Source organism: Thunnus albacares, chromosome 24 (genome assembly GCF_914725855.1).
Source record: "Thunnus albacares chromosome 24, fThuAlb1.1, whole genome shotgun sequence".
Classification (NCBI taxonomy): domain Eukaryota; kingdom Metazoa; phylum Chordata; class Actinopteri; order Scombriformes; family Scombridae; genus Thunnus; species Thunnus albacares.
The window spans coordinates 3,413,373-3,437,757 of NC_058129.1; the positions used below are offsets into that span (position 1 = coordinate 3,413,373).

General features: G+C 37.7%; 2 protein-coding genes across 9 annotated transcripts in view; both read right to left on the reverse strand.

Moving 5' to 3' along the window:
* Window positions 1-3,320: 3,320 nt before the first annotated feature.
* On the reverse strand, window positions 3,321-15,509 carry LOC122976526 (rheacalcin-2-like). Of its 5 annotated transcripts, XM_044345051.1 has the most exons (7): window positions 12,769-15,509; window positions 9,862-9,897; window positions 8,925-9,213; window positions 7,853-7,995; window positions 7,384-7,603; window positions 5,010-5,185; window positions 3,321-4,050 (listed from the first exon to the last, which is right to left on the reverse strand). In XM_044345051.1, the coding sequence occupies exons 1-7, from the start codon at window positions 12,800-12,802 to the stop codon at window positions 3,998-4,000; spliced, it is 951 nt and encodes a 316-aa protein (XP_044200986.1). In that variant the 5' UTR covers window positions 12,803-15,509; the 3' UTR covers window positions 3,321-3,997. The 5 variants fall into 5 exon arrangements, with proteins under 5 accessions (XP_044200986.1, XP_044200987.1, XP_044200985.1 ...); XM_044345052.1 differs by lacking the exon at window positions 8,925-9,213; XM_044345050.1 differs by having other exon boundaries at window positions 8,925-9,897.
* Window positions 15,510-19,739: 4,230 nt separating this feature from the next.
* LOC122976522 (cilia- and flagella-associated protein 47-like) overlaps window positions 19,740-24,385 on the reverse strand; it is an 85,803-nt gene continuing 81,157 nt past the window's right edge. For all 4 annotated transcript variants that reach the window (XM_044345042.1, XM_044345043.1, XM_044345044.1 and 1 more), the window contains exon 67: window positions 19,740-24,306. In XM_044345042.1, coding sequence (XP_044200977.1) covers window positions 24,115-24,306 — 192 coding nt within the window. In that variant the 3' untranslated portion in view covers window positions 19,740-24,114. The remainder of the gene's footprint in view (window positions 24,307-24,385) is intronic.

A 24,385-nucleotide genomic window follows, 5' to 3' on the forward strand; every position in this document is an offset into this window, starting at 1 on the left:
GGTGGCATCAGACTGAGTAAGGAAACCCAGACATCCTTCTCCATGGCAATGCCCTCCACCATCTCCTGGGAATCGCAAGGTGTTCCCAGGCCAGAAGAGCTATGTAGTCCCTCCAGCGTGTTCTGGGTCTGTCCTGGGGTCTCCTACCTGCTGGACATGCCTGGAACACCTCCAGAGGGAGGTATCCAGGAGGCATCATAACCAGGTGCCCAAACCACCTGAGCTGGCTCCTTTCAATGCGAAGGAGCAACGGCTGCTCCTCACCCTATCTCTAAGCCTGAGCCCATACACTCTCTGGAGTTAACTCATTTCGGCCACTTGTGTCCGCCACCTCATTCTTCAGTTACTACCCAACGCTCATGACCATAGATGAGGGTTGGAATGTAGACTGACTGGTAAATTGGTAAACTGGTAAATTTGCATTACTGCTGATGCTGCACTGATCCGCCTGTCAACCTCACGCTCCATCTTACCCCCACTTGTGAATCAGACCCCAAGATACTTGAACTCCTTCACTTGGGGCAGCAACTCACTCCCAACCCAGAGGGTGCAGTCCATCTTTTTCCGGCAGAGCACCATGGCCTCAGATGCTGACTCTCATCCGGCTGCTTCACATTTGGCTGCAAACGGTCCCAGTGCCTGCTAGAGATCATGGTGTGTTGAAGCCAACAGAAACACATTGTCTACAAAAAGCAGAGAAGCAATTCGAAGGTCCCCAAACCAAACACTCTCCTCCCCCTGGCTGCATCTTGAGATTCTGTCCAATGTTCAAACAGAACTGGTGACAAGGGACAACCCTGGCAGAGAATAACACCTACTGAGAATGAATCTGACTTACAGCCAAGAATGTAGACACAGCTCTTACTGCAGTTATATAAGGACCGACTGGTTTGCAGCAACAGCCCCAGTACCCCATACTCCTGCAGCACCACCCACAAGGTGCCCTGAGTGACACAGTTGAAAGCCCTCTCCAAGTTCCCACTGATAAAGTTGAGGACCATAAAACCAAAACAGTGAGCTGAAAGAAGTTAAAAAACTCAACACCTCTATTATAAAAATATTGATTATAGACACTTTAAGTCATTATTTAAACAAAAATGCCAAACATTCTCTGGTTTAAGCTTCTCAAACATGAATATTTGCTGCATTTTTTAGTCTTCTATTTGAATTGCATAGGCTTCTTCTGACTTTTGGACTGTTGGTTGGAAAAACAAAGACATTTGAAGATGACACCTTGGGCTGTGGGAGTGTTTTCCACTATTATCTGATATGTAACAGACCAGATCAATAATTGATTAATTTTAAAAAAGAGTGCAGATTAATTAATAATCATTTGCAATAATTATTACAGATTATTATTCTTTAGATCACTGAACCCCCCAAAGGACCTCAGATACAGCCTTGCTCTCAATTCAGTTCTGTAACATTTTTTCCTTAAATTCACTGAGTGTCATCTTGAAACAGGACAGAATAAGGGAGATGAATTCATTACTAAAAAAATCCCCTCTGATTCAGGGAAATTGATCTGCAATGGAAGCAAGATCAGTTATCGCACCTCATTAGTCTTTTATTCCCACTTGACTTCAGAAACAATGGATTTTGGGATTCATTATTAGATTAAATATTAAGCACTTTTTTGCAGTGGAGGGAGAAGCAAAGAGCAGAGAGAGAGGGAGAGCAAACACGGCGATGGAGTCGGAGAAAGTGGGAGGCACATGAAGGAATATTATTGTTTCTTCTGCATACTAATGACAAATCATAGATGAGACAGAGAGACAGAGAAAGACGGGAGGAGGAGGGGGGAGGCTAAGAAAGCAGAGGTGAGCAGGTTTAGGGAGGCAGAGCCATCCATATGTTTATTCAACCGGAAAGAAATGAGGGATAGAGACTGATGGAAGGAAAGATGGCCTTGTTTACTCTCCATCAGGACAATAATGAGTGATGATGAGAGAGAGACAGAAGGAGGCAGGGGAGCAAAGCAGTGAGGAGAGAGGAAGAGTAGAGAGGGGAAGGGCAACAGATAGAGGTGAACAAGAAGCCTGGAGGAATGAAAATCTTGTTTTTTTTTCTAACACTGATGTCTTAATGAATAGACTTACTGTTGATCTACATCAGTTATTCACAGCTTAATAAGAAAACAGCTCCTGGCATTGTTTTATCTTGGAGACACACAAAAACATCATCCTCATCCTCCCAAACATTCTCTTTTATCAAATAAATCATAGTTTAATGGTAGGAAGTGGTGATATATTTGGGAGGCAAACAATATTACTGAATAATAAATGAAATATGCTTATTTTGCTGCTACAGCAGTAAAAGCCAATGAAGGACAGCGGTAAGTGATATTTACTTTGTTTATTGTATTAAAGGACCCACATTTTGTCTTGACTGAAACCACGGGACTGTCTTTTCCTCCCCACAGCAGGAAATTACAGATAAATACAATACATAAGACTCAGTAACTGTTACAAATGAGACGGATAAGCTGTTATGAAAGTGAGGCAATTCTTTTAAATGACTATCTGAGTAAAGTAAAAGCTACATTTAAGCATTTACTGGAAAATTGATTCAACTTTATCAAGGACATTTTTAATTTCTGGCTTTAGTTTCAGTCCTTTATTGACATTCTGCGGAAGAGTAATGAAGGTACTCCATAACTTATATTTCAGTTCTTTATGAGCTGACGGATCCAGTTTATTTTCTCAGTGGGGACGTACATACAGTGTGGTCTTCTGCTGATTGTAGCTGGATGGAAAACTCCTGGGACATTCAAAGACATTTAGTGGAGTTTCTTTCTAATTTTCACCCAAAATGTGTCAAGTTGTCAAGCTAAAGGAAATGCTTACCTTGATTTTTTACAAGTGAGAAAGGATCTTTTGGAACAGTCACACTGTGGGGAAGACAATGATCTCACAGCAGGAATAAAAAGTAATAGAGAAGCCTACCTGATGTTTTTACATACTTAATTCTTTACTTTAGACTTCAACATGGAAGTCTTTTATTATTATTATTATTATTATTATTATTATTATTAATACAATAATTTAATGAATTTTCAGAATATAAACTCACAAATGGGTTTTTTTGCACATACAGGCACTCCAAATATAAGAAAATGTAACAATGAGGAAGGAAATATTAAAAAGCCAACATGTTTCGGCCACTGAGGACCTACAGTGGTCAAAACATGTTGGCTTTTTAATTTTTTAATGATTTAGCCACTACAATAAAGGCTTATATTTGTATTGTTGTATTTATTTTCTTGTATTTGTATTAGGGTGCCTGGATTGCCTTCTTGTTTGATGCATTCTGTTTCCCCCCCCCCCCCTGACCTTTTTGATCTACGTTTGATTATATAGAGCAATCAGTCATCTCTTTTCCTGACTTTTTGATATATTTTATTTGATACCTTCATCTCTTTTCCAAAACATGAAATAACTGTAAGTGAGTTTGGAATAGAGCTGTGAGGGTGTGACAGAAGGAGAAGGAGGTGACATAGATGTCTTTTAAAGAGAGTAGATATTCACAGATACTGCATACAATTTAAAACCACTTTAACATTTTTGTAAACTTTGGACCATCGAATTAGCTGATCAGTAAAATATGACAATTTAGCAGTTAATCTCACCATCAAACTCAAAGCTAGCTGAGTTCTTTAACAATCACAGAGTAACAGGCACCATCCGTACTCTTGGCCTGCTCAGCTTCTGCTACGTTATGTGATAAAGTTCTGTTTTTGTTATGTGATAAATTTCCACATTTTGAGCACCAAAGACCAAACTTTTCTTGACATGCAGAGGAAAAATATGCTTGGTTGTACTGTGATACACTTCAATTTAAAGCACTAAAGAAACAGTATGCTGTATGTAAAATGACAAGATATATTATCAAAGCCGAAAGCTGCAAACACTCCAGTGTATAATTGCTAGGAATAAGGAAGCCAAAGAGAACTGCGTGAAACCCGAGTTCCTCTTCATGGTGACCATAAATGGTGACCTTATGGTCTGGTGCTACTGTAGAACTCCACTCTGTCCTTGTATTTCTTAAAGTCTGTGAAAACAGAAGGGTGGGGGGTAGGTGTATAAATTCACATTAATAAACTGCAAGGGAGAAAAAATATTTGGAGGAACGCTGACTCAAATTGAGTTCATGGGAATGATAAACGTCTGATAAGAGGGGTAGGAGGTTAGATAGTGCTAAGGTAATGCAATTTGTTACATATACCCACTGAATGAAAGCACAGATTAATAATCAATGGCAGAAAAAAAGTGAATACTATAACACATGTCCTCTCCTGTATACAACACATAGAGTGACCATCAGCCACAAAAAATGCATTAATATTGCATATTTTCACTACTTTGACACCAGCTATTAGTCTGTGACTTCATTTAGCTGATATGACAATTAAATGTGCCATTACATTACTTGAAGTTCTAATCCTTCAGATTTTCATGACATCAGACTTTGTTTTTGATAGTATTCACGGTCTGCATTTTTTCAGCAATAGGCATTCAATGTATTTAGATTCTCTAATTACTTTTCTCTATAAAAGGTTTCATTGTTAGAGGCAGAGTCCACCTGTCTCTTGTGGGATCAAATTTGTCTACCTGTGTGAGGGGAATTCACAGGAAATGATACATGCAAATTATACAATGTTATTGTTATTCAGTTTATCTTGTTGATGTCTGCCTCAATGTTTACAGTTAATTTCCAACAGTTTTACTAAGTTAATGCAAAGTGAACATTTACTACTGCTGCTGCCTCACATTAAAAGCATTCAACTGATGAAACACAGGGTGTATTTGACACTGAGGTTATACATAATATATCACATTTTATGACTGTTGTATACAGAGTATCTGGAAGATCAGCTGTACCTGCTGGTGAATGTATTATCTAGATAGCTGGTTGTAAAATGTAAGTTAGCTTCTCAGTTTAATGGCACACTGTTTGAGGAAGGCTTAGGTCATGTAAGTAAAAGACAAGACTTGAGACTGAATCCTCACCTGTCAAACAGACAAAGTAAAGGTGATCATGACATGGAAGATCCCTCCAATAGAAGTGGTTCGTGGTGTCCACGCCGCCACAGGGACTGGTGTTTTGCCATACGGATTGTGCCTCCCAGTAGGTGAAGTTCATGGAATCACCAGACATCCAAAACCACGTGCCAGCCATCAGGTACCTACCAAAAGGGATGCTTTGACACCAGTATTGTGTTTTGTGCATTATCAACCCAGCTAGGTAGTGTAGTGTACAGCAGTGGTTCCCGGCCATTTTTTACATGTGATCACTTAAAATAAGGTAATGGATTTTGAAGCCTTATGAGGTGAAAACAGAAAAATATCAACACTTTTGTTTTTTTTCATATTTTTAATCATCTTGTGACCCATCAGATTTATCTTGGGAACCCTTGAGGGATGTCCCTACCCCAAGGTTGGGAACCACTGGTGTACAGAGCAGCTGTGAGAAAGACCTTTGGGTGTGAACTGCAGTGGTCACTTACAGTGGAAAATATAAAATATAGCAGCTATTCCCTTCTAGAGGTGGGTCCTTCCAGTTAATATGGCACTTTGTCTCAATCTGAGCTTATTGACTGTGACTTGTGTTTGATTATTATTGCCCCTTTAATGGCCTGTTGTTAAAGTACCAGATGGTTGTCTAGTGGTGCAGTAGTGTTACAAATGGCTCCAATATCTAACTAATGAGAGTGAATTACAGCATTTTTGAGAATGGAAGAATCATGATTGTGCAAACACTACAGGTTCAAATGAGGTTTGGGAAATATAACAACTTTAATTCATCTGTCCCAAACAACATTATTTTATTGCACTTTCTCATTATGTTTATTTAAGGAAAGGAAATATTTTCAACTGCAGAAGTTGTCATAAAGAAAGTATTGCTAAGGTGCTCAAATCTCTGGATCAGATGGGAAAACATAGGCAGGGAAACTCTCCAGTCTGCTAACAACTACCACTAACCACCAGACTTCTCCTGAGGAGTTGCTCAGAGGTGAACAGTGGCAGGTTGTTGTTACACCTGGCAGTGTCCAAGTGTGAATAAATGCAAGTGTGTGATTGTTGAAGCAAGAAGCTGCTTAAACAGAACATTGCTCTCAAGTTAATCTTCCCTGGATCAATAAAGATGAATAACAACACCACACAATTAACTGTACAGCCCTGCCCAATGCTGTGTGATCAAATAAATCTTAGAACAATGTTAGAGGAATGCAGTGGCGGAAAAAGAACCACATTGTGCTAGTTACGTAAAAGGAATGTAACTTTATTTATATATATAAAATCGTTTAGTCTGAAATATACTTAGTTTAACTAAAGTTATAGGTATCTCTTGTAAAATGTACTCAGAGTGGAAGATACTGATATACTGTACATTTTTAGAAAGAAGCGGATTCAAAAGGCTGAGAGTGTTCAGTTCACACTACACTGTTTTAAATGTGAAGAAGGGAAAAGAAAAGCCAGATTACTCCATTCACAGAAAATGGCTCAATAGTAAGTCCAATAGTAGTAATAATAGTCCAAAATCTGAAGCGTATGGAAGCCCATTTCCACCATAAGAAGAAAAAAAAAAAGATTGAAAGTTATGAAACATGATAAAAATAAAAATACTCAAGCTAAGTCAAAAGTTTTGAGTCAGTATCTCATAATTTGTACTTAATATCGCATAATTCTCAGATAATAGAATCGCATATTTTAACTAAGTCATAATTTTGACTAAGTATCAAAAATCTTAATATCTTATAATTTTGGGCTGGTAAAATTTTGACATCATAATTTTGACTTTGTATGCCATCATTCTGATTAAGTGACTCAATATTTTGAATTATCATTTTTACCAAGAAAAGAAAAAATACACGAAAAGTTCGGTGTGATTTAAAAAAAAGTCAGAAATTTGACACATTAAATCAAAATTACGAGATATAAAGTAAAAAATTATGACAGACTTGGTAAATTATAATATGATTATCTCAGAATTATGAGATATTAAGTAGAAACTTTAAGTTACAAAGCCATCTGTAAATCTTTTGACTCCATGAGCCTGAGTTTTTTTCATTTTTAACATACTTTATAACTTTTCTTTACTATCTCAGAATTTTTACTTTGTATGAGTATTCTTATATATCATGCCTAACTTTTCATGTTTTTCTCTCCTTTTCTTGGTTGAAGTGGGCTCCCACAGATGCCTATGCAGAGCCAGCAACATTTCTAATATTTACTGGATGTGATTTTAACTCTTACATCAGTATAAAATGACATTGAAGATTATACTGCAGAAAGGAAAAGTAAAAAAGAAAAAGATAATCAAGCTTGTAAATTGTCTAACATGCATCCTTGGTGAAATGGACCTTGTTATTAGACAGAGTACCTGCGCAGTCCCACCCAAACATGTTTGGTGAGGTGGGGGGATTGGATTCTCAGCACCTCTTCCATCTCCCGCCACTCCTCCTCACTGCGTATGCTGAGCAGGTCCCAGTAGAAGTCTCTGCAGTAAAACAGCGCATCTGACCAGCACAGCTTCCTCTGCACCACCACTATGTTCCTACCCATCACCACCGCATTGATTGTGGGCGCAAGAGTAGCCAGTTCTGGAAAATGTGAGCAACAGCACATCTGGTTTGGAAATGCTGCAGCAAAGACAGCCAGGCTACTCTTTTTTTTTAATAAGTATTAGACATATTTTTCCTCTGTTTCTGATTTGAGTTGGATATTTTCAAATTCTTCACAATAAAATCACACGATTCCCCGTTGAGAAATAAATAAAGAGATACAGTGTCACTATTATAAGAAGAAGAAATGACTCATTTCAGATTAATTACAAGTTTTGAATGACTGACCTCCATAAACTTCCAACTCGCACAATGTCAACACACCATTAGGGTCTGTGCCACTGAGATACACATTGACAAACTGACCAACCATCCCTCTACACTTAAAGGAGCTGGTCACTGAACTTGGGATGGAGGAAATAACAGCACACCTGAGAAATACACAGACATACATTAAAAGATAATTACAGTTTTATTACAATAAATTTGATACATACTGTACTTAAGTTTTGATGGGGCAAGAAACAGGAGCAACCTCACTGAAGTTAAACTGTTATGTGTTTACAACAGTTTGGATAATAACTTTACTGTTTACCTTTCTCTTACAAAAGTTCAAATATGTAACTTTTCCTAATATTACCTAACATAAGCCACCATTAGGCAACTACAAGCTACTGGTCATACCAGAGCAAGTAAGGCTGAAGTGGCAAAACCTCTGAATGTATCAAAACAAACATCAGTGCATTTTATTGCCTATGAATTCAACTTTTCATTTGTAAAAGCAAACATCTGATTTTTCTTCTTTCAAAAATGGCACGGTCTCACTTTGAAACCTATGTGTTTGTCTGACAGTGTTTCTCTCCTTGTCTGACTTGTTTCACTTGCAGATGTTGCTGCATCTTGAGCAGTTAACTTGTTACATATCTCTGCACTGTATGTATGGACTAATGTATGTAAGCAGCATTGTCTGTTTTGTACTAATGTGGCCCTTTTTCTTTTTATCCCTTACTGTAAGCCTATTTAACAAGTCATAGCACTAATGCCACAGTCATATTATAGTACTCATTATAACCTTAACTACCATAAGTTACGTCCTGAAATGACTAATTGTAGTTGTGGAGGGACTTAACATCAAAAAATGCCCCCTAGGTGTAAATTTTGTGAATATGTCAGTATGCCAAATGGAAGTTCAGTAAGTCATTTACTGCAGCTGATGTAGTAAATTGTTTAACAGTTCATTATGAAAGCATTCCTGGTAAGCACTGAGCATCAGATTGGTGACATCTAACAATGGAATTATATATGAATGTGGAAATTCAAAAATCAAAATTACAACTATAATATTGTCCTCCAGGATTACCTTGGGTTGTTATTGCCGTTGTTCTCTAAGGAATTCCCGATTAAGATTTCAGCATTATTGATCCTGTCAGCTTCTATATCTCTGTTGGTGATACTAATAGATGAGATCCTGTACATAGCTGGCAGTTGCAAACGCCACCAGTGGGACAGTCCAAATTCTGTATGGGTACAGGATCCATCAGGATAGTATGGGCTTCTATTTCCATCAATTGCTTTCCCAGCATCAGCATCATAATATGTGGATGACTGGGATGCTGTTCCACTGGGCGCCACATTTGTAAAAGGATGAGCTTGGCGGTGACAAAAACAACAACAACAACAAAAAAAACTTGAATAACTGTTGTCCTGCACAAATGTTTCATTTCCAACTTTTGTCATTTTTGTGATAATCAACAGTTTATTTGTATGTTCATATAAGGAATTTGCATGTTGGCTGCACATCAGAAAATGGTTATAGTAACTAGTAACTTCAACTTTCACATAAAACACAAAAATTTGGTTTTATGTGCTGAGGTTCTGTGAAACACGTCTCTGATACTTCTACTGCCACCCAGTACAATGGAGGCAAACAGAATTCCGTTTATGGTACACAGAAATTAAAAATTAAATGAAACAATGTTCCGGTTACTCAGGATAATCCACAGACAATGTAAAGTTTTCTGTGGAGAATGTTTTCTACCAAAGGCAAAATATATTGAAATTGAGAAAGGTGTGATATTTTTCTTTTCAGTTCTTGAGATTTGAATGAACTGACCTTTAAATGGTCAAAGAGGGAATCACAACAGCTCTACTAACAAAATATCTATGTGCAGAACAGGGAAGTGATATTGTGTATTAAGTTTTCATGCCATTTCAACTGTACATTTGAATTTTGAAGGAAATGTTTGCAAAAAAAGCCTCAATGTGATGAGAACACGAATGAATCAGCTAGATCTTACCTGGGCCAGAAAGGATCCATAGCTGGAAGAAAACACCTTTAATATGAAAAAAAATTACTTACTATCAGAAACATTCTGACATTTGTTTCACATCATCCCTCCTTCTACACATTATCCTAAAACATAAATACCCTGTAAAACAATTATTGTAAATGCATGTGTCCTGATAAAATCTCCTACTGTGCCATTTGTACTGTATGAGCACTATGGAGGAAGAAGGAATGAAGAAGACAGAGCTACAATATGCTGTTAGCTTTGGGATAACCTTTTCTTTTGAACAGATAGATTGCCTGACGATCCAAAGCTTTGGTGCCAAAATTAAGTCAGAGTTTTAGGCCCCATTCGCATGTGGCAATAACCTGTGAGCTGTATCTATATACATTATCTAGATAATGAGATCTGATCCATGGTTCTTTGCATTTACATCTAGAATTAAAATGCTTTCTTGTTTTCTCAGTTGTGCTGGCGCTGTCTTATCTTGTTAAGCAAATTAGCTATAGGTGGAGCTGGTGGACTTGTCAACAAACATGTTTTGTCCCATGTTAAGGAAACTGATATTCAACATCATTCATTTCTAAATCATTTTTTGTGAGGAAAGCGTTTTGCATTCTGAGTGCATTTAGACCTTGCATTAACATGCATTTTTCCTCTTATCCAGATCACATATCTGGATAGATTACATTTTAATGTAAATCTAATTGTTAGTTAGGAGAGAATTGACAAATGCACTGGCTGTTTATCTAATAAATAAGGTGAGAACTGACACAAAATCATCTCTGTCTCTTACCAGCAATCATTTTGTCAACGTGTATAAACTAATTCCACCCACTGTAGTTTTTGGTCTTTAGGTTATATCACTCATATTACTGATATGCTCTATCCCCTGAGCTACACAGGACCTCAGTCTCAACATACAAGTCCAGGTTGGAGGGGTCACTGCATATCCCCGCAGCACAAAAAATGACCCAACTTTGTGAATTTGCAGTGAGAGGCAGAGGGCTGTTTCTGACAGTCCATGTACTGAAGCTGCTGACAACTTGTTACGTTTGTATCCTCAGCTATTGAAGTAAAGAAGGAAAAAAAGAACGAAATGCAGTCTTATCAGGAGAATTTTGATCCATTTCTCAAGGATAGACAGAACCACAGTACAGATGAAAAAAAGGTGTATTGTGAGGGTTGAGTTATAATACAAACTGTCATACAAGTTACCTTAAATTCTGTGAAAAGTACTAAATTAAACAAAAAGTGAATGAATAGAAAAGAGTTCATGTCTCGTTGCTTAAAAGCAGAATGGAAGTATAACACAGTCTGAAAATTGTCAACTTTAAGTACCCAGTTAACATTTTATGGATTTCAGTGTCATAGTTTTGGTACATTTAATGTGTATTAATAACTGTATAAGTATATAAGAAATTACATCCTCCCCCAATGCAAATACTGTTTGACTCTGCACATTATAAATGAACTAATCCCAGAGTTTTATGTATTTATTCTAAGGTTAAAGTATATTTACTTGTTTGTATCATTCACTATTTTCAAAGATGTAACCGATGCAGCCTTTACACCAATTCTTTTTTTTTTAATACTATTTTCTAAAAACAATGCAGCTTTGTCTTTCAGGTCTACATTCTTTGGCAGGGTATTTAGAGACGTAAATTTCTATTCCTTTTGAGCCCAAATATGTAACTCTCAGCTGTGTCACAGTGGTGTTACAAAAAAATATTGAGCATTTCTGTGCATTTGGTACATAGGTTCACTATTCTGTTTCTCATTACCAGTCATTACATAAAGACATTTATTCCTAAAAATTAGTGTTATCTTATACTAAGCAAGCGTGACTTGAATAAGCAGCAATATAATGGATGGATGGCTGACATTAAAATGCAATTAAGTAGAGCTAACCCGGAGTGAAATGCATTGTCCATGTTTGTGTAGTCTACATGATAACTGCTGGTGTTTGAAGGAGCCTGTGGGTCCTTAGTAAATGATGATGTGGGCCTGGTTAAGCCATTACACATCAACTTATCTGTCTGCCTCTCCCTAGGGCCAAATAGTGTGTGCACATGTGTGTGATTTCTTCTTTCTGGCACTGTCAAAATGCAATTCCTGCATGTTTAAGAAAAAGAAAAAACTCAGTTTCATCAGAAATATTCTGCATGATAGAAGGATGGACTGATCTCTGCATCATGGAGAAGTGGTTGAAAGGGTGTTTTGGCTGACAAGTTTAATATTAGTTAGCCAAACAGAAGTCCACACATTAGACTACATTTAGTGATTAGAGGAGGGTTGTTTTTTAAGATAACTGAAAATGTCCTAAACGGTGTGTTAGATAGATTACACTGGACCAAACAAGAGCTTAACAAAATATTCCCAAGTATTGATCACTCATTCAAGCATTGTGAGCTCGCACCAGCATCATTGATACACATGTTCTGAAACTGTCTGAATCTATTTTTTAAAACTTTGTCAAAGGTCAAATTGAATAAAACAGATGATTTAGACCTTTTGTTCGTGATTTTTATCTATTCTTTTATTTACAAAACTGTGTCTGTTTTGTGTATAATTTCAGGTTTTATTGTATCTCTCTTAAATAGCTGTCTACCACTTATTAAAAACACAATAAAAATTATGTAAAAACAAAAAACAACAAAAAAGAAAACATGCTACTATGACACCATGCATCCTTTGGCCTTCAATTTAGATATGGACCCTCCACAATAAATAAATAAATGATCAAATGAAAACCTATAACAGAAAAAGAAATGTTAACTAGAAAACTTAAACTCAACTTCTCACAAAGACGACTGCAAAAATAACATGAGATTGAAAACATACTTAAATGCCTCTAATGTTTTTAGTAATTTGATCTCATATTGGCTTTCTAACAATTAAAAGATTCATACTCACAGTAAACTCCTTTGCAGGTCATTGGTCTCTGCATTCTTCCAACACCAGATACCTTCTGTGTAAGGTCTTGTCATTTTATAACACATATAATACACAATGTCGTAAAACACATCAGATTATTTGCATGTGTTTTAGACATGGGACATGTGAGTGAAACACCCCAAAAACACACACCCATTATTTGCATGTTGATATACTAAACATGGAAATTATCTCATTTACAAATCAAAAGCTTCCTCACTGTGACAGCATCTTTGCCTCTCTAAGGGACTCAAAATTTCCCATTTATCGTACCTACAAGGAAACTGTCACAACATTCACAAACATTCCAGTAATAGACTGAGGATTAACAAAACCAGTAAATTCTTTTTCCTGATGGGAAGAAATCCCACTAATGACAATAATAACTTTTTTCTAAGCTAAATGGAGGTCAGGGTCAGCCACACAAACACATCTGTGAATGGAGGGATTCAATGTCTTGGTCAGGGACATCTGTGCAGGTCCAGGTCACCATACAGTTCAAACCAGCTGTGATACTACAACAGCAACTATAAGACTGAGGAATTTATACTCTAACATCATTTTGATCTGTGTGGTTTGTGCTTGTTTCCATGGTAATCTCATGAGTACTCATTTCTGTGCATAGGGGTATTCAAGATCACAATATGACAGCATTAAACAGCTTGTTGTAAATGACAACTAGAACTAGCAAGTTCTGAACACAAGATACAAAGGTGACAGGTAACAAGTGTTAGAGCCATTTGTATCTATGTGTGTGTTAAGGTCATTCCCTGGTTGCCACAGTAGGTGGCGTATCGGACAGCAGCATATGGAAATGCATATGGAGAAGAAGAGGCAATTACTCCTCAGGTGTGCTGCTTACCGGGAGAAGCACACAGTTTTTTGACCAACGTTTAGAGGCTAATCTTTAAGCCTTTTTTTGTTTGTTTTCATGCAAGTTATTGGTTTAAGTTTGTGTATAGCAAAGGCTGTATTGGTACATGGAGGTAAACAAATACATCTTAAGCACAAGTCAGTCTGCAGATGTTTGATTTACTACATGGAGCCGTCGCATGACAATGCGTCAATTACATATCTTGGTAACAGCCCCTCACTGTGGCTTAGGTTTTCTTTGTTTTGTCGAAATCAAGTCACTACAACAAGTTTGAGTTGTTTTTGTTTATTAACACGCTCCCCTCCCCTTGTTATTTTTAATTGGATATTTTTTGCAATTAGATGATGAATGAGCACCAAAGCGTTTTTAAGTATAGTTCCTGGTGAGCATCAATAATGAATCTAGTGATTCTTCAAGAGAGAAATGGCTCTCTCGAGGGTCCTTGGTGCAAAATGAATCACTTAAATCCCCCTTTATTTTATTTAATTTGCTAAGTTAACATGATGGAAGAGTGCACAGTATGAGTCTGTATTCATCTTTCAGATGATTACAGTGGCAGTTGCAATACATACATATCATATAACGTGTAACAACAAATATGTTCTATAGGGTATTCATTATTCAAATCAACATCGACTGCAAGTAATAAATACTGACGTGATGGTGTTTGCTTTTATGCAAACAGAAATGAACTCTCTTATTTGTTTTCTGTTTGTACTTGATAATAAAGAAGCAATGGAGAAAGAGCCTTAATATGGGATGTTCATATTGCATACTCCAGGAGATAAATGTTAGTATTTTCCTGATGCCTGACATCACTTTTAAAGTCACAGTGAAACAAATGATCAAATGGTTATGTGTAATGTACTGCTCATAATGATGAGCCCACAGAGAACTATGCCAACTCTCATTTTAGCGTCTTTCAGCTCATTGTTTTGGTTTTCAGGCCCACAACTTCACTGTTTTGGTTCAGTCTCACTGCTCTCATAGCGTCGTTTTCAGCCACAGCAGGCAGCTGATTTCAACAAAAAAGCCCCCAAAACTTACTGTGCACTACCTGCCCAGCAACAAACTGCAGACAGACAAAGTTAGCAACAAACTGGTGAACTAGTGCTAAAGAGACAAGAATTATTAATTTAATTTTAGACTTAGTCACTTATTGAAAACTGTAGTTGGTTTAAAGTCACAGTTTAGTCTTTTTTTTTGGTTTTGTTTTGTTTTGTTTTAGTCAGGATTTAGTCAGTGGATCTAGTTTTAATTTTAGTCTTATTTTAGGCAACGTTTTAGAAGTAAGCATAACTGGAACTATATGTTAAGTCATCTAGGCTGAGATTGTGTTACTGACTTCACATACTTCTTTAATATATTGTATAAAAATGAATGCCTAAAGTTTGTTAGAAAAAGTGCAATACAATCATATTTCCTTCACATGTCATCTTTATTTTCTGCATATATCTACAACACATACTTGTTCTTTTTCCCCCATTTCATTTTTTATTAAGGCAACAAAACACCTGTCAACTTTAACTGTATGCCAATTTTAATTACATTTTTGTTATTAGAGCATCAAAACACCCATCAAACAGCCATTTACTGCGTATAAACCCTTTTTGTTCTCCCAATTTACAATAACCCCACTTAAAAAATAGAGAGGACATAAAACAATATAAAAAAGACAAACTAATCACACTTAAATTGCTCCTTCCCCTCTCCTGTTAAGTGGCTGATTATGTGGTTGGAGGGGTTCGCATAAATTAATAACAAAATGCATATATTTTAAGATGTTTAGGATGGTGTGTGTGAGAGGGAGAGAGAGAGAGAGAGAGAGAGAGAGAGAGAGAGAGAGAGAGAGAGAGAGAGAGAGCGCAAGCAAAAAATGCAATGCTGGAGTGTGTGTGTGTATGTGTGTGCATGTTGGTGTGGCAAGTGTCTGTTATATGTGGGAGGATGCCAATGTGAAACTATGGCGGGAAAGATAAATGATTGGTTAAAAGGAAAACATTTGAGATGGCTAATGTGATCTAAGTTGTCCGTCTGAACAGAGTCAGCTATTTCATCTCGTCTTTATTTGTCGGGGCAGGATGAACAGAGATTTTACCGTAATTTTTGTTGTCAATAATTTTTAATTTACATTGTTGTTAAAATTTAGTCATGAAATAAGGTTGTCAAGGAATACTTATCCTCAAAATTTTCACTGATAAAATTAACACTGAAAGAGACAGATATTTCCCTCAGGCTGTGACCAAATCACAGCTAAAAACAGAGTGAGTATTGGACTTATTGGACTAGAGGTCAATAAACACGCTACCAGGTTAGCTTGCAAGTGCTATTGCGAGCTCGGCTACCTCTGTCACACGACTTTCACCTTGTGGGTCATAGTGGTCCCTTTAGAGTCTCCCTAAAAGGGGGATTTACATGAACTTGGAAAATGTATTTTATACTATACTCGTCTTTAAAGATGCTTTAGTCTTCTGTTTGCATTTGATTACCAAGACGTTTGGAGAAAGGGTCGTTACACACTCCAGGAGGTGTCTGTATTTTCCTAATGCATATTATTACTTGTAAGAAAATTGTAGGTTTTAAAAAGGATTATTTAAAGTTGTTTTGATCTTAAAATAGTCAGCTCCGAAAGCAACTCAGTAATGGCCAGAAATGTTCCCCTGCTGTGTGAGACGTGGTGGCTTTATGTGGTGGCTACTCACTTTATGTGTGTACTGCAGGAAATTAACAGCTTAGAAATGTTGTTAATGTAATTGAAGGTCTAAGTCTAAGTAACCCATAATCTTTAGTGTGTGCCCTTAAACAAAAAGAAGTAAGTTATCTCGTAATTGATGTCTTAACACAGCTTGGACTATCCTGATGTAAATACAATTTCTTGAAACTAGCAAATGTTGCCCTCGATGAGGATAAGAGAATTTCAATTTTGTCTCAAACAAGGTTGGAAAAAGACAAAATCCTTTGCTAAGTTTTTCATTTTCTTTCTGCTGTGTGTGTGATGATGGGTTATTATTATGTCGGTTCATTTGCATATTTCATATCCTGCTGCCAAGCGTTTCCAGCTCTTTATCTGTCTCCATCGGTGGCAGAGACAAGACACAGGTGCTGGATGCTCGCTGAGGATAGCTTCACGAGACGATTGTACACAACGGCCTCACAAACACACATACAAACAATGCTGGCTCATCACTCACCAAGACATGCGCACACAACCATCAATCAGTGTAAGATCTTCAAAGAGTGTGGTGACACATTCAAATGAAAGCACATGCACCAGCATGTCATACACTCACATACACATGAACACAACAATCTGTCAAGTCATCAAAGCTGTTTCCAAATGTGTCCCGCAACACATGCATGCTGCCCTTCACACACGAGTGTTGCTTTGTCAAACACTCGGATGTACACTGAATGATAAATCCTACAATCATCAGCAGCATGAAATATGTAACAATGTCTCACACTTACACACACACACACACACACACACACACACATAGACGTGATGATTTTTTATGTGTCAGAGCTGAGTTTTCAGGCAGTAGAAAGGGGGAGAAGATGAAAGCAGGGTTGAGCAGCTTGTTCTTTCTACCCGTCTCTTCTGTCATGTTCACCAGGGGGAGTTTTGATAGGTGTACGCTCTCTCTTTCACACACACACACACACGTACACACTAATGCTCAGAGGCATAAATGTAGACACACGCATGCACTGTTCGCGGAGAAGTGCCGCAGCAATAATTAGATTTCACTTCAAAGGACCACGCAGTTGTTTCGGTGGGAGACAGGGCTGATGTGTGATTGGCCACTCAAACTACAGTAGCAGGTGAGGGACTGAGGGTGCTCCAGGGTACCGGACCATTCTCCTCTGTTGTAATGCTGCAGGATGGGCTGTGTATTGTTGTGCATCCCTGTGTGGTGTCTTTGTGTCTGTGTGTGTGGATATTTGATTGACAAGTTCACAGCAATTTACTCCTCGGGTAGAAATATCCATCAACTGAACTGCAAACCAAGCATGCATGTAAAAACAACACTTGTGATTAGATGTAGAGTTAAAACTGTTGTAGATTAAATTTTAAAATGTTAACTGAAAAGAGAGACTTAGCTAAATAAATGTAAAAAGAAATCTTATCTACTTTTAAATGTTTACTCAAGTGACATCACATGGGTTTTCTCAGCTTGGTCTTGAAGACTACAAATTTTTAGAGTGACGTAGAGATCAAAAAGTGTCTGATTGTATGCCCCTTTTAGCGGTATATCACTGCTGGTTATTGGTATGTTATTGCTGTTCCACTTCCCATAAGTATATACTGATTCTTACTGACATACCGGTATGCCTGTTGTGCGGGAAAACACTGTTCACCACAAAATGCCGATGGTTTGTCTCTTGTTTTAGTGTCACATGCCAATTCTTAGTGGTACTCCACTTCGAGTAGCATGTCACTGTTGTTCAACTGGCACATGGAACATCAAAATGGTATGTGACTGGTATTCCAATGGCACATACCACTCCCCACCGACATAGTGTATGTCACTGCTGACTATGCCATGCCACTTATGTTCCACTGACAGTTGCCACTAAACACCGGCAGGTATTGTGTAAATCTGCTATCTTATGCTATAACCTTATACTGGAATATTATAATTACTGATTGTAGGCAGCTGACTTTTCTGGTCGTTGAGCTAACAGGGCTAGCCATGACTACATATCGACCCTGTGCGACGATCATAGAGAGCATAGCCATGGGCAAAGTTTGAGCATTGACACAAGCAGTATGCCATTATGTCAGAATGTTCAATCATTCATTCATTTTCTTTGCCACTTATCCTCTAGAGCACTGGTTCCCAACCTAGGGGTCCCGACCCCCACTAGGGGTTGCTAAAGCTTCACATGGGGTTGTGAGGTCTCCTTGATTTTAAGGGGTGTAAGAAAACTTTTTAAAAAATATACAGTATATCTCAGCATTTTATTCATTTCTGCGAAGAAACTAAATGAAATTGTTATTTTAAAATTTTAGATTATTATATAAGATATAAACTTCAAAAATATCTCACAGTATAAGCCTTCATTCTCTGCTTAACAGCCTCGTCCTGCATTGGAACACCCAAAGAGCTAATAGAGCAATGGAGAAGAAAATGCTGAATTTGTCGAAAGGAAGCCTTTTAAATATGGATAATTCAGTAAAAAATGTAAAAAATACACAATAGACAATTGCATAAAAAGTTCCTAAAAATATCAGGAAAACTCATCTCTGATGCAATATTCACAGGAAATTATCTGCTCAAATTCCAAATTCATCCAAATCGCTTGTTCTTCCTGCAGTTACTGCATTCACTATTTGGGCTAATTGTACAGTTCACCAGTTGCACTGTGCTGTTATTGTTATGAATTGAATATAATATGAAATATCCATAAAATATGTCACTTAGTCAGTTTACTCAATGATAGAGAAGTGTCCCTTAAGGAAAAAGATTGGGAACCACTGCTCTAGAGGGTCACAGGGGAGCTGGAGCCAATCTCCGCTGACTTTGGGCGAGACATCAGAATGTATTTTTATTAATATATTCTTCGTAAGAGGTGGCATTTGTCAGTAGTACAGCAACACTATGCCATGTATTAGGCATACCGTTACCACAGCATCAGCATTTCAATTATATGCCAATCAAACAGCAGCATCATAACACTGGTCAAAGTGGCGTGCTGCTGAGATTTAACATGACATTAAAACAATAGTGGTACACCGCTGGTACATGCAAATGAAAAGTTGTATCTGTCAATAGAAGTAATAAGTCATTTGTGAGTTGCACACAGCAGTGGCATAGCATAATCAGCAGTGGCATATGTCAATGAGAATTAGTAAATGCTGAAGAAAAGCGGTATCTGCCACTAGGATGATGGAAGTGAATGGCTTATGGCAACAGTGACATACATTACGATTCAGAATCTACATATGCCACTAGAACAGAAATGGCATACTATACTATATACTACATAATGTGGGCATTTACCAGGCAGTGACAGAAAGGATGATATTGAGTTATCTTATGGGAAATGTAGGATCAAGCTTTTACTCAAAACCACCTTTACTCAAAATATCTTGGCCTCTGTTGCTTTGATTATAACCATTCTTTTTGTTAACATCTCTCCAACTTTATGGAAATGCATGCTAATTTGTACAGTGCAGTTTGAAGGATTTTTTTTTTTCTTTTTGTGATTGCATAAGCGCTAACTCCAAAATGAAATGAAACAGACTATTGTGCTGATTGCATATCTAATCATCTAGTTACAGAAATCTAACGGTGGCAATGTTGTTATATTTTGGAGTTTAAAGCAAATTCTAGAGCTGTGTATGTGAATTTTTGTATGTGTTGGTAGTAGTGACAAGTGGCCATGATATCAGACAAACTGACAACATTTGATCAAACACAAATCTTCCCCTTACATTCTTTCATCACCAACTCGCTCTCTCTCTGTCAAACACACACACACATTTCTCCCTTCTACTGGCAGGCTGTCAAATAATTTGTGTGCATTTCAGGGAGAAACAGCTCCTGCTTAATTACTGCCATGCTAATTGAATCCCTGTGTGAGTGATGTATGGGGAAGGGACTCTCTGTGACAGAATGAAAATGAAATAGTATTAAGCAGCCAAGTAGATAATCCATTTAGGAATGTCTGGGAAACGAGAAGGATTAGTTAATGCAGTGCCATATGGCTCGCCTGTCAAAAGGCATCAAACTTGTTTGAAATCTAAAATATTTTCATTCTCACTCTTTTTTTTTTTTTTTTAAACTAGAATTCTTCAGTCACAGACAAACTAAACAAACCTGCCTCGGGCACATCAGGACATGTCAGTCTGTTGTGCAGATTTTAGTTAAATTCAGTATTTTTTGGATGAGCTCATGTTACATTTTACCTGAGCTTTTGTAAGATGGACCCAGTGGAAAAACCTTGGACTTTAAAGACAATATTTTTGTTGGAAGAATAGTTTTTTCTTAGATTGTTAATTTTCTTTATCTGACAATCAAACTGTGGGGCTCTGACACCTCTGCTTACTGTTGTCAGATCACTTCAAGCTCAAATATACGATAATACTGTGGGCTGAAAAATAATGTTAACAACTCACTACAGATGATTCAAACTCTGAAGGCCCTTAATCACAGTTACTAAACACTGCTACAAAGGTGGGTCATATAAGGTTGAATCCCAATTAACAGCCTTTGTTAGCTGTCACAGACATCTGACGAACAGCACTGTGTGAGTTTTCAAAGCAGAAAGAGACAGTTAACCCTTCAAAGAGGTCATTATTATCTGAACAAAGGTCAGAAAAACTGCAGAACAGACAAACTGCGGTGAAAAAGAGGCAAAAAGGCAGGCTGAAGCTGAAAAATGTTTTTATAATAATTAGCATGAGACCAAATATGACCCAACTTTCTAGGTGTGTTTGCAGTAGTCATTCAGTTATTTAAAACATTCTTGTTACTTTATCAGGGTCTGTACTTATTAAGCATCTCAGAACAGAAAATCAATCTTAACTGCAAATTTGATCCTTCTTTTAGGACTAGGAGTAAAAGTATCTAATCAACTTTCTCATCTTCAGAAATGACTCCAATCTCTGCTTGTATTTAATAGCACTCCAGAGGTGTTGTAACCTGTTAGGAGCTGCAGAAGATGTTAGAGACATAGGCACATTCTCTGGGTGAAGAATGAGCTCATTAAAAGTTAACATTGTCAAAAATGCAATAGTTTTTTGACTGAGCTTCATCGGGATGCATGACAAAACACGTGCTCTCTCTGCAAAAAGTCCTTACAGAGACAGGAAAAATTCAGCTTTGGAACAGTGATGATTTGGGTCTGTCACAACCAACAATTTCTGCAGTAATAAATCAACTGTAATCGCTCTTATAATGCCTCAGATAAAGCACAGATAGGTTAATTTCCAGAAGTTACATTCATGCCAGTTAGTGCCAGATAGTGGGGCAATAATTTTTGAGAAACATAGGTAATGGTGTATTCCAAGGCTGAGTGACTAGGCTACAGAGATAACTCATTTTCTCTTCACCTGTAAGGATACATACTGTAGGTTAATAAAGAGTGTTGCTGAGGGGGGGACTGGACAATGACAGAACATGGATTCCTTAGAATCTTGCATATATATACGTAATATAAGTTGGGGCACTATTATAGGCACTGAATGATTTTAGGGCTGACGAGTGTAATTTCATGCAGTTGAGTTACCTACTGTGTATTTGATAAAGCCACATTAGTTGCTTGCTCGTTTGTTTTATTTACAGCCCACTAATCCATTTGCATAGTAGGCTGTAAGCATACGTCTATACAAATAACACCTACTCATAAAAAAGAAAATGCAAAAAAAACAAAACAAAAACTGCAACTGTCAGGAAACTAAAATACGCCATCATTTCTACTTTGCAGCTCCTGAGTCTTCTGTCTATCTATACTGCACAGACCAACTAAATACAAGTCAATGAAATGTCCTTGTTTCACTGCAGACCTGTTTAAGAGGGAAGTTTTCTAGAGGGAAGTTCAAATTTGAGTGTCTTGTTTTGTGCAGAGATCAATAGATCTGCTTTGTTTTGCTTGGTCTGGTGTGTCAGCACTTGGCTACTTGTCATCATGATTTCATTATTATGATTTCAGTGTGATGTCTTGTTACCGCCGGCAACATAACAGATCCTCCACCAATTACTGTTGGCTTGGCTCATCTGTTGCTGGGGCAACGCACCCACTGAGGAAGGGGAAAAGGGGAGCTCATTTCCGCGGGTAATCTATGGACGGAAATCAACAACCGCACAAACACGTACCCGTGCTCATTGATGCATGTTGTAATGCAGGAGTACAGGCTTCTGCAGGAACGGACACACACTCACCCTCTCTTGATTTCTCTCACAGACGATATGCAAAATACATGCAGAGACTGTCCTCCCGTCATCTTCGACCTCACACTCGCGTTTTACTATTCACCTTATCTGCTGCTCTCATCTTTTCTCACTCTCCCTCCCTCCTTTGCTCCTTCCATCATCTACTTCTCCATCCCTATCATTTGCTTTCCCTCAGTTACATCCTTTATTCTTTCTTCTCCCTCCATCTTTGTATTATCTTTGCTTGCTTCCTCTATCCTCTCCCATCCCATCCCATCCTCTCTCCCTCTTTATGTAGCTTCCTCTCTCTCTCTCCATTCTTGCCCCAGCAGGCTGCAGATGGTGCTTAATGGAGGCATAACTGAGTGTAACTGCCTCGTGAATAATTCCACAGGCACAAGGTGAGCCATAGGACAGCTCCGTATGTGGACACACAAAAAGGTAAGCATTGAAATGTTGTATATAATACACAACAAATTAAAAATTCTTGGCCAAAAATACAGCTACACTACAGACACAATGACATAAAGAAGTCAGTGTAGTCATGGGTGATGTGTTGGCTACATTTGCATGCACTCAGGCCCACACACTGCACACACCGGACACCCTCATAAGGCTCATGTGGTTTAATTCATTAAATGTTGGATTCTGAGGTTTTCAGAAAGCAGACTATATTTCAAGGTTGTCCTGGTTAGTGTAATATAATCTGTAGTGGGAATATCCCGGGACCAGCAGCTTGAGATGGATATAATTTATGACTGAACTCTCTATAGTATCTAACGGAAGATTATAAGGGAAAGGAGGAATAAAACGAGGTTGATAACATTTTACTTGAAGAGGTCTCTGGGGCATAATAGGGACATCATAACCATTACTAGCGTTTATTGCTCATCATACATCTGATACCTGCTGAATGTGTAAAACTTCAGGGACACTGTTCATGAAGTACGCTGATGAGGTGAATTTAGCAACGCCATTATGCCTTTTCGATTTTACTTATTAAATCTATACCAATCATAAAGAAAGACAAGGAGAAAAAGAGAAGAGCTAGAGACGAGGGATTTTACAATTCTATGCAAAAGGGACTATTTCAGTCAATTTCACTACACGCTATTTATGATAATGACTTTCGTTGTTAAAATAAGACATTACCTTCAAGGTTAATTACAATGGATACATTAACAGTGATGAACATGGATTTCAAATGAAGTCAAAAGCCAAAAGAAGTTTTTAAAAATGAGCATCATTTCCATTTCATTGTGCTAAATTTCCTTCACTTGCCACAAGGTAGGCAAAAACCAGCTTTGTATTGGCAGAAAAATAGCTCATTACAACTGCTGATGAGAAATGCTAACAAGACTAATGAACCGTTTTCAAGGGAAAAAGGACAAATGGTAAAACCCATCACCCTCAATGTGGCAATGTGCCTGTCCAAATAACAGTTTATATATAAGGATATATATTTCATTGAGGGTGACCTTGCTGTTAAAACAGCAAAACAGGCAAAAAGAAAATTAAACAAATATAAAAAATGAAGATCCTTAGCTGTATGAGAGAGTCAGGATGTTTTTATCTGCGGACTTTGAGAGGGGACGAATTAGCCAAAACAGGAAGCTGAAGGTTCCGGGTCACAAAGTTCCGCTGGCATTCACTGGCTGGACGGTGCACAGAAGAGGTGCCATTGGTGGATGTGGTACAGGGGGGTGGAAAGTCATGAGGAGTTTTCCCTCTCACATCGTAGATCCACTGCATGTCTGCTGCCTGTAATAATCATGCAACCTTGATGACTGTAGGTTCATATATGTGTGCATGGATCAATATGTAATTTTGCATATGCATG

Bases quoted from the DNA above. Each gene is read 5' to 3' on its own strand.
- LOC122976526 (XM_044345050.1), bottom strand. From the start codon at position 9,364: ATGTGCAGCCAACATGCAAATTCCTTATATGAACATACAAATAAACTG. The intron at 7,996-8,924 runs GTAATCCTGGAG...TGTATTTCTCAG, and splicing joins AACGGCAATAACAACCCAAG to GTGTGCTGTTATTTCCTCCA. The intron at 4,051-5,009 runs GTGAGGATTCAG...CTGTTTTCACAG, and splicing joins TTACTTTGTCTGTTTGACAG to ACTTTAAGAAATACAAGGAC.